Genomic DNA, 10,845 nt, shown 5'->3' with positions numbered 1-10,845 from the left:
ACCTGGTGTTATAGGCTGTTATATGTGTGCTAGGAAGTGAACTCAGGTCATCTGTAGGAATAGTGTGAGCTTTCAGCTGCTAAGCCCCAGCCTCCCTGTTTCAAGGGAGAATAGAATAAAGTCATGGTTCATCAAAATTAGAACACCTGGAGCCCTGATGCTCAGGTAGGAGTGAACCAAGGCCTATATCCTGACACCATGGTTAACTTAAGCACAACATCAAGGCTGGTCCTGCTCCCAAGGGCCTGCCTTTGCCCACTGTGTGGCAGGTTATACGTGCTCCCAGCAGTACTAACCTCTGTCTTTTTCTGTCTGCATCCTCAGGGTAACAGCACTGAGGATGCCTCTGGTGTCACCAGTGAAGGTAACAGACCACCCTATGTACCTGCTCTTCCCCTGAGACTAATAGCCCTGTCCTCCCCGGTTCTAGCCTACAAGCCTACTCTTTTTCACTAGAATTTGACAAATTTCTGGAAGAACGGGCCAAGGCTGCTGATCGACTGCCCAACCTGGCCAGCCCTTCAGCCGAAAGACCTCCAGGACCTTCTCCTGGCACAGCTCCTCGAAGGAAGACCCAGGAGAAGGATGATGACATGCTATTTGCCTTATGAATGTAGGGCCTGGTACCCTGCAGCCCAGGGCCTGGCACTCTCATACCCACTGGGGCCCCTCCCTCCCTCCTTTGGTGTTAAGGCTGCTTGGGGGTGTTCCCCCCTTCTTTCCTCCTGGAGCCTGGGCAACGGTGGGATGAACTGGGGGAATGGGTCAGCCCTCCACGGGGGTCCTGACTAGTCCTGCCTCCTCTATCTTCCTGCCCGTTCTGACTTTGCTGAGACCTGGAGCCCCAGACAAGCTGACCTGATGTGACCTGATTGTCCTGGTGTGAGACTGCTTCCATGAAATCCCCCTGGCTCCTTCCCCGAGGAAGCTCATGGGAGCCCTCCAGCATCCACACTTCCAGTCTAGGTGATAGAGGAGGCATTACTACAGCCTCTCCCATCCCTGTACCAGCAGAGCAGGGCCTAAAGAAGGTCTTGACTGGCTGTTGGGGTGGACTGTGGTGGCCCTTGCTGAGCTACCTTCAGTCCCAGGTACGAAACTGCACCCAGTGAGGCAAGACCTCACTAGTCCAGGTGTCAAGATGAGACCTTGGGGATTCTGAGTATCCAGAGCCCCCCAGTTCCTCCACTGCCTTTCCCCCATCTGTGCTCTGTTCCTCCAGCAGGGCTCACCCACCTGAGGCTTGTCTGTTGGTTGGTCCTCAGGAACAGACAGGAAGAGGTGCCTTTTGTGTCCTCAAATAAAAGTAGAAAGCCACTTGCCAGTGTGATCTGCTTCTGGCAGGAAGCATTTTGATGAGCAGGGCCTACTTTGAGCCATCTGAGAGGTGGGCACCTGTAGATGTAGTATGGTCTGGAGACCACACTCATGGCACAGCAGGGTGGAGCACACAGCCATACTCACAGATACAACCCCTGTTTCACCACACAAATCCAGCCTCCATCTGTTCTGCACAGGACAGCACTGGCCTCTTTGGGTTCTTTCACACACTACTGCCCCCATGCTTCTGCCCATCCTATGACAATGGCACATTGGTCAAGAGAAGAAGCCTAGTATTGGTAGACAGTGTTGGCATGTTGGGGTAGCAGGCCACAGGGAGGACACGGCACTGGGCCATACACATCAGGTGAGGCATCCAGACCTTCCCTGGTTCTACACAACCCTCAAGAGGCCTTGTTCTGAGCTGTGGGTACCTGCTAACCCAACCCTTAGCAGCAAGAGAGCAGAAGGCTTGAAGTAGTCAGCACACAGGGTCTGGTACCTGCACTTTGAGACCTGACCCAGCTCTCTAGGGACAGTTGCATGAAGGAACCAGATTAGGGATAGCATGCATGGCCCCTGACTGTTCTGTCTTTAAGCAGGGGAAGGGCTGAATGCATGTCCAAGCCAAGCCCATCACCTCTGGCCTGGTCCCACAGCATCCATGGTGTTACCACCCTTTACAAGTAGATAAGGGCCTTGTTTGATTGGTAACTTAATTAGTAAGTCATGGAAGAAAGGGACCCCAGTCTACTTCTCTGCCTGCTTCCTTCATTCTCTCCATATCTGAACCCCTTTAGGGAAGCTGACTTTGGAATGATCAAAGCCAAGGCTGCGCTTTACTGTCTAAACTAGAAATCCCAGGGAAGTTTCCACAGACCACTCCAGAAGCCTAGGACCTTACCAGTAGTCACTACTACCATCTTGTGTGTTATCAGGGTTCGATATTGTCGTAAGTGCTGGTTGTAGGGCAGACATGGTTTTCAGTGTGAGGGATACAAATGGGAATGTGACAGATGTTCTGCCTGGGGACTTGTAAATAAAGGGAAGGGACTGTAAAGGTTAGATCTGAGATGAAGGGGCCACTGCACTAACTGTGAAGTGGGAATCGATCAACCCCCAGGTTTCCACCAAGACTGGGCGACCATACAGACAGCTAGCAGAGGGGATGCTGGCAGGAAACCAGGCACTGTCTGTAGACTTCAGGGTGGTCAGTTGGCAGCAGCATGGCTTGACGCACAGCTGTCTGGTTCCTTGGTGCAGCCTACAGTGTTGCTTCCCAGTTCCCAGTATGTGCCCATTCAGGACAACTACTGGAGACCTAGAAGACAGCACAGGCTCCCCCCCTCCCCCACCTTGAATGCCCCTTGCAAAGATAGTCACAATTGACTCGATCCCAGCAATAGGAGTGAAACGGAGACTGACCACAGAGTCTGGTTCTAGGTCTGCTGCTCAGGCCAGCACTTCATGAAGCCTCTGCCCACTCCATGATAGCTGGAAGGCTGTCTTGCTCTGACTTGTGTGGGCCTGGCTTCAGGATCAGTGTCTCGTGTAACCACAAGATGGCAGCAGTGCTGCAAGCACAGGGACTCTCCTTCCTCCCCAGCTTGAACACAGACGGGCGCGCGCGCGCACACACACACACACACACACACACACACACACGCAGTACCTCCCCACCCCTACCCTCACATCTCTGGTGAAACAGAGCTAGAGGCTGAAGGATTGAAGTTCCTCCTTCAAAATTCAGGTAAGGACTTGATTCCCAGAACCTTCAGCTTTGACCCCACCTGCCTTTTGAACTGTAGGGAGTCAGCAGCACATTTTACTTTTTATTTTTCTGTTTGGTTTGTTGGTTGGTTTTTGCTTTTGTTTTTTTCAAGACAGGGTTTCCTCTCTGTAGGCCTGGCTGTCCTAGAACTCACTCTGAAGACCAGACTGGCCATGACCTCAGTGATCCACCTGCCCCTGCCTCCTAAATGCTGGGATTAAAAGTAGGCACCACCCCACTTACTTTTCATTTTTTGAACAAACTTCCTAACCTTCCTCCTCAAATTCTGAATGCTGTGGTTTCGGGCATCATGTCATGGCTGACTTGGTCCACTCTTACTGCTTCTTGCTTTGTCCCATCACCACCAATCTGTTGCTGTCCCTATCTGAGGTCCTCCAGGCCATCATCCCCTGGACCCCATGGGTGTCAGGCTCCTGTACTTCCTCTGGGCCACTGCAGTCCCCTCACTACCAGTGGCTATCTTGCTACTCATCTGGGACAGGAAGGGAAGAAGAGGGGAGAAAGGGCAGACAGTGGAGTGACATCTACAACCTGCTGTCGAGGCGGACCCCCACATCTGAGCAGTTCTGTAATTGTCCCTGGAGGAGGTCTCCCCACCTCCAGCATCAAGAAGCTCCACAGAGATCCTTGGTCCGTGCAGTTCCCTTGCATGCTTCCCCAGCAAAGAGTCACAGTTGAGTGAACAACAGACATTTGTTCTGGAAGTCCAAGATTCAGGTGTGGCAAAGATGTCCTTGGTTTGGAGATAGCCATCCTCACCCTGACACCCTCCTCTTAGGAAGGTGTCTGTTGGATTATCCCCTGTCCAATGACCACATAGAACCTTAGTCTCTTCAGAGGTGCTGTCTTTAAATACAGTCACACCCAAAGACTTCAACATATGCATTTGAAAGGATATGTCCTGTCCATAACTATCACACACAGACTCCACTGCGCAGAGCAGTGGCATGTAACACCTGCTTCCATCATGGAGATCTGCAATGACTGCTCATCCTTGGCCCAGCTCCAGAACCACCCAGAGCAGAGCTGGAACAAGAGACAGAAAGTACGGCTGGGGCTTCTACCTGCTCACTCTGCCTACCCATTTAAAAGGAGCACCTACCGGTCAAAAAGCAAGCTTCACTGGCCCCCATCTGGATCCCCATCCTCCCCGCCCCCTTGCTTAGCCTTTCTGCACTCTGACCCTGCCAAATACCATCCTGCATTCCCGTCCCCACAGCGGCATCCACATGATAGTTTACAACGTCACAAGCTCCAGTTCCTGGGAAATTTAGAGCTATCTTTGGGCCTCTACGGGTTCCAGACATGTATATAGTGTTCGGATTTACTGCGCGAGCCTAGAGGGTCCCATGGTGGGTTAGGAACGTGGACGGGAATACGGCCTGCAGGCAGAGACTGAGAGTGCTGAGAGTGAAGTTTTATTAAAAGGTGAGTGTACAGGGGAGGGAGAGAGAGAGAGAGAGACAGAGACAGAGAGAGAGAGAGAGAGAGACAGAGACAGAGAGACAGAGAGAGAGAGAGAGAGAGAGAGAGAGAGAGAGAGAGAGAGAGAGAGAGAGAGAGAAGGAGGCTGCCTCTTCAGAAGAATGGGACCGGGCGAAGGGGGGGCAGCTTGCCCTGGGGGAAGGGAGATATTGGGAGTGGGCGGAGCTTGTGTAAGGCTACTGTTTGGGGCTCATCCTGCCAGGTGACAAGGAAGGCCAGCATAATCCTAACACAGACATATATGCAAGCAAAAAAAAAAAAGCCGGGCGGTGGTGGCGCACGCCTTTAATCCCAGCACTCGGGAGGCAGAGGCAGGTGGATCTCTGTGAGTTCGAGACCAGCCTGGTCTACAAGAGCTAGTTCCATGACAGGCTCCAAAGCCACAGAGAAACCCTGTCTCGAAAAACCAAAAAAACAAAAAACAAAAAAAGATTAACATACCAGAAAAAAAAAAAGCCAGGTGACAAAGACTGGAAAACTCCCCCACCCAGGCCACATACAATGAGTGGAGTATGCTCAGGCCAACTTACTGAGGAGACTTGAAGTCTTTTCCTTGCTCACCAGCACTGCTCACTAGTCCTGGAACTCGCTCTATGCACCAGGCTGGCCTCAAACTCTAGATCACCTTCCTCTACCTGACAAGTGCTGGGATTAAAAGTGTGTACCACCATGCACAGCTGTTTGCCCGTTCTTAATAAACAGTCTCTAGTTTGTTTCTAACTATATGTCCCTAGTGCAATCTTTAGTCAGGCATGGGGAGCACAAAAATCAGGAGGCAGGCAACCTCTGAACTCAGACCTCTACCTATAACCACTGTTTCAGCCTAGGGAACAGACAGCTCCCAGCCAGATGTGAGCACCGGAGAGGCAGTGCGGGGCCAGAGCATGGGGACCCCCAGGCCTACCTTTTCTGAGAAAGTTGCTTTCTGGCTGGAGTCCTCCTGGGAGTCAACAAGCAGGACCAGCTTCTGCTTCACACATCCATGTATCATACTGTTTGCTTTGAGGCAAATGGCTCCAGTTGCCCCATTAACCCATAGAAGTGTCACCCGCTATGCTATTCTTCCCAGTCTGCCTTCAAACTTCTCCACCCCCTTCAGGAAAGAATGAAACACCTATCATCTCCATGTTCAGAAGTCCAAGGCCAGCCTGGATTACATTATTTCTGGCTAGCCTGGGCTACAGAAGGATTCCTGTCTGTAGGAGCAGGGGTCCGCTTGTTCATTTTCCAGTTGCCCGACTAGCTTAGCCCTGAAATAATCACACAGAAACTGTATTAATTAAATCACTGCTTGGCCCATTAGCTCTAACTTTTTATTGGCTAACTCTTACATCTGAATTTAACCCATTTTTATTAATCTGTGTATCACCATGAGGTCGTGGCCTACCAGCAAAGTTCCAGCACATCTATCTCTGGCAGAGGATCCATGGCATCTCTCTGACTCTTTCCCTCTCCCAGCATTCAGTTCTGTCTTCCCTACCTACCTAAGTTCTGCCCTATCAACCGGCCAAGGCATTTTTTTTTTATTCATTAACCAAGAAAAGCAACACACAGAGGGAACTCTCACATCACCTGTCTCAAAACAAAGAAGGCTGGAGAGAACACAAGAAGCTCAAGTCATCTATAGAAGGCCAGCCTGGATTATATTATTTCAGGCTGTCCTGGGCTACAGAAGGATACCTGTCTCAAAACAGAGAAGGTTGAAGAGAACACAAGACAAGAAGCACAAGTCATCTGTAGAGACAGGAGAGCAGGGTTAGACTATGCTGCCCACCAGACCACGAAGGGAGGAGAGCATCTGTCGGCAGGTTGGATGGATAGGCAGATGAAAAGATCCAGCAGGTCTCAAAAGAAAGAGACCAGTTGGGAGGTGGCACAGGCCCTTAATCCCAGCACTCAGAAGGCAGGGGCAGAAGGATGTCTGAGTTCAAGGTCAGCTTGATCTACAGAGTGAGTTCCAGGATGGCCAAGGCTATACAGAGAAACCCTGTCTCAAGAAAAAAAGCGGGGGAAGTGAAATTCAGGCTAGAGTACATTCCTGCCCCCTGGTCCCATCCCTAGCAAGTAACTGTGTTCCTGTGGGATGCAACCCTTACCAGAGCCCTAGGGATGAGGTTGGTGAGGCCAGCTAGGTCAAGGTCCACTTCTGCCTCATTTCAAGAAGGGACCCTAAGCCGGGCGGTGGTGGCGCACGCCTTTAATCCCAGCACTCGGGAGGCAGAGGCAGGTGGATCTCTGTGAGTTTGAGACCAGCCTGGTCTACAGAGCTAGTTCCAGGATAGGCTCCAAAGCCACAGAGAAACCCTGCCTCGAAAAAAAAAAAAAAAAAAAAAAAAAAAAGAAGGGACCCTAGAAGCTGGAGTGGTTAAGGGGACCCAGATTCAATTCCCAGCACCCACATGGCAGCTCACAGCTGTTTGTGGCTCCAGTTTCAGGGAATCTGGCTCCCTCACAATGACATACATATGCAGGCAAGACACCAATACACATGAAATAAAAACAAATTGTTTTTAAAGTTTTTTTAAAGAAGGAACTCTACCGGGCGGTGGTGGCGCACGCCTTTAACCCAGCACTCGGGAGGCAGAGGCAGGTGAATCTCTGCGATTTCGAGACCAGCCTGGTCTACAAGAGCTAGTTCCGGGACAGGCTCCAAAACCGCAGAGAAACCCTGTCTCGAAAAACCAAAAAAAAAAAAAAAAAAAAAAAAAAAAAGGTAAAGAAGGAACTCTGAGGACATTAGGCTGGTATGTTCTAAATTCTGGGATTGTGCATGGGGCTAGATGGAGGCTGGGAACATCATTGTGTCTACATTCATGTATAGATGTACACATTTGTGGTTTTGTCTGCATTGTATTTCAATATGCTAAGCAGTTACTGTTTCTCCCTTTTACAATTCAGTAATCAAACTGGATCCAGTATTGCCCATCAGAGACACTCTACCTGCCCAGCCTTAGTCTGTGCAGCCCTGCTGCCTGAGGCAGAAGCCCTGACCCTAAAGGACAGGAGTTAAGGATAACCAGACTCACTGGGCTACAGCCTCTGATACTCTTGGCCAACCTTAACCTCAACCTTGTGGACATGCTCATTCATTAACCCCCAGTAGTGCACACTGTCCTTGAAGGCGTTTCTCCTTCTCTGCAGCCTATGCCTTTCACTGGCTTCTTGTTTTACTGCCATTGTCTGTGTTATCCCCTCCTGGTGTCCATGTCCTCACCCCTCCTCAGTCACTGTTGTGCCAGGAGCGCTATCTCTAGTCCACCAGCTAGCTGCAGGTCAGGAGCAGACACCTATGCTTTCTCCTGTATTGCACAAAGTGTGGCTTGGAGACCGACTGGAGCATTCCACATCCGGACAGTGGTGCATTCCAACCCCTCCTCTTCTATCAGGCTCCTCTCAGCTCAGCCTTGGCCCGTTTGCCATGCTGCCATCATAGCTGTGGTGTCAGCACATAGGCCTGCACGCCCTCCAGACACCAGGAGCCCTCGAGGCACCTGGGGTGCTGCAGAAGCACAAGAAGAGGGTACTCGTGAGATTTAAGGTTTAGCTGTCAAGGTTTGACTTTTTAAAAAAGATTTATTTGTTACTTATTATGTGTGTGCATGTGTGCCTTTGTGAGGTCATGTACAGTCTGTGTGCAGGTGCCCATGGAGGCCAGAGGGAATTGAAACTCCTGGAACTGGATTTGCAGGTGGCTGTGAGCCACTGGTGTGGGTGTTGGGAACTGAACCTGTGTCCCCTCTAAGAGCAAAGAACTTTTAACCTCTGAGCCATCTCTTCAGCCTAGAGGTGTTTTTGCCTGCTGTATGTCTGTGAATTACTTGCATACAGTGCCCATGGAGGTCAGAAGAGGGCTTGTCACTGGGCAGTGGTGACACACGCCTTTAATCCCAGCACTCAGAAGGATCTTTGTGAGTTTGAGGCCAGCCTGGTCTACAAGAGCTACTTCCAGGACAGGCTCCAAAGCTACAGAGAAACTCTGTCTTGAAAAACCAAAAAAAAAAAAAAAAGAAAGAAAGAAGAAGAGGGCTTGTCTTCCAAACTGGAGCTACAGGTGTCTGTGAGCCTCCACATGGAGGCCTGGAGTCCAACCCTGGTACTCTCATAAAGCAGTCAGTGCTCTTAACTGTCGAGCCATTGCTCCAGCCCTCGTAGTTTTTAAACAGTTTTTAAATGGTTACTATTATATTAAATGCACACACACACACACACTTACCTGAGTGCACTTGTGCATAAATGCACATGTGGGGTGGTCAGGGAGGAGCGAGTGGGAGTTGATTTCTCCCTGCTCTCCACCTCAGGAGTGACAGGATGAGCCATGTCACATACATGCTGTTGTGTGGGGTCTTTTGTTTGTTTTGTTGTTTGTTTAATTTCCTTTTTGAGACAGGGTCTCCTGTAGCAAAAGCTGGCCTCAAATTGCCCGTGGAGGGCCAGGCAGTGGTGCTGGACGCCTTTAATTTGCTTTGCTTTTATTTTATTTTATTTTATTTTTGGTTTTTCGAGACAGGGTTTCTCTGTAGCTTTAGTGCCCGTCCCGGAACTAGCTCTTGTAGACCAGGCTGGTGCTTTCTTTTTTTGAGACAGGGTTTCTCTGTGTAACAGCCATAGCTGTCCTGGAACTAGCTCTTGTAGGCCAGGCTGGCCTTGAACTCACAGAGATCTGCCTGCCTCTGCCTCACAAGTGCTGGGATTCAGGAAGCAGAGGCAGGCAGATCTCTGAGTTCGAGGCCAGTCTGTGTAGCATTATTAATAGAAATCCAGAGACAGATATTGGGGTTCAACCTGAAGGTCAGAAAAGCAAACAGCCAGCCACTGGCTCTTACCTCTACTTCGGTCCAAAATGGTGATCCTGCCTCCAGGAATCCTCAGAATGAGATTGAGTAAGAGCTGTCTCCTCCGGTTTTATATTCCTCTCTAGGGCTGGGATTAAAGGCATGTACTACTACTGCCCAATTTTTATGGCAAACTAGTGTGGTTACTGGGATTAAAGGTGTGTGTCACCACTGCCTGGTCTGTAAGGCTGACCAGAGTGGCTATTTTCCTCTTTGATCTTTAGGCAAGTTTTATTTATTAAAATACAAAAGAAATATCACTACAAGCCTGGTCTACACAACAAGTTCCAAGCCAGCCAATTGCCTGTGTAGCTGAAGCTGACCTAAACTCGCACTCCTTCCTCCTTTACCACCTAAATTGAGGATGTAGACATAATCCACCTTGCTTGACCGAGGCTAGAAGTTTTCATGCATAAAAGGGACAAAACAAGACAGTGAGTGGCATTGCCCGAACTGTCAAAAAGCAAGCAAAGGAGTGGGAACTGGCTCACAACTTCCAGGGCAGCTAGTGGATGATATGGAGCCAAGTCTGATCAAATTGTGAATCATGCTGTTGGATCTGGAAACCCAGGAAGAAGGGGAGAAGCCGGGTGGTGGTGGCGCACACCTTTAATCCCAGCACTTGGGAGGCAGAGGCAGACGGATCTCTGTGAGTTCAAGACCAGCCTTGTCTACAAGAGCTAGTTCCGGGACAGGCTTCAAAACCACAGAGAAACCCTGTCTCGAAAAACCAAAAAAAAAAAAAAAAAGAAGAAGGGAAGAGCTGAGGCTCCTGCCAGGAGCGGAGCAGTGACCGTTCTGTCCCACTGTACTTCTGAAGAAGGAGCATCAGGCATGGTGGTGGCACACACCTTAATCTCAGCCCTCAGGAGGCAAAGGCAGCTAGATCTCTGTGAATACAAGGCCAGCCTGGTCCTCTAAGTTCCAGGACAGCAAAAACTACACAGAGTTACTCTGTCTCAAAAAAAACAATACCAAACCAAAACAAAAACAAACAGAACCAGAAAGGAGAATAAAAGAGGAGACCAAGAGAAGCAGTGATCTGGGACCAGGCTGAGTCTGCAGGCTCTGGGATGAGTTGCTGGATGGGAGAGGAGACCGAAGTCAACCAGAAGAATGGCTAACGACGTGTCAAGTTACTTTCTTCTCTGAGTTTAATAGCAACCCTCCCAGTGTCCCCAGATGCTCTGCCTACAAATATTTGTCAAGAGTGGCACTTTGTGGAACTGGAGAAGGGTGACAGTTCATGCCTGAGTCAGCACAGAACAGGAAGCCCTGTGAAGAACTGGGTGCTGGGGCTCCATGAAAAGCAGAAGCTCCCCTCCGCCCTCTACACCTCCCAGTCCCCTGGAGGACTTGGACTGTCATCTGCTGTTAGGGGTAAAGCATAGACACTGGGTGCTGACCTCCCTGTAG

General features: G+C 50.1%; 1 protein-coding gene across 1 annotated transcript in view; it reads left to right on the top strand.

The window, feature by feature from the left end:
• Tom1 (target of myb1 membrane trafficking protein) overlaps positions 1-1,311 on the top strand; it is a 36,065-nt gene extending 34,754 nt beyond the window's left edge. The window contains exons 14-15 of the mRNA XM_057754065.1: positions 325-364; positions 457-1,311. Of these exons, the coding sequence (XP_057610048.1) occupies positions 325-364; positions 457-611 (195 nt within the window). The 3' untranslated portion in view covers positions 612-1,311. The remainder of the gene's footprint in view (positions 1-324; positions 365-456) is intronic.
• Positions 1,312-10,845: the final 9,534 nt, after the last annotated feature.

This window comes from Chionomys nivalis, chromosome 21 (assembly GCF_950005125.1).
Source record: "Chionomys nivalis chromosome 21, mChiNiv1.1, whole genome shotgun sequence".
NCBI classification, from domain to species: Eukaryota; Metazoa; Chordata; class Mammalia; order Rodentia; family Cricetidae; genus Chionomys; species Chionomys nivalis.
The sequence above is the reverse complement of the archived record's forward strand: the minus strand, read 5'-3'. Positions and strand labels throughout refer to the sequence as shown.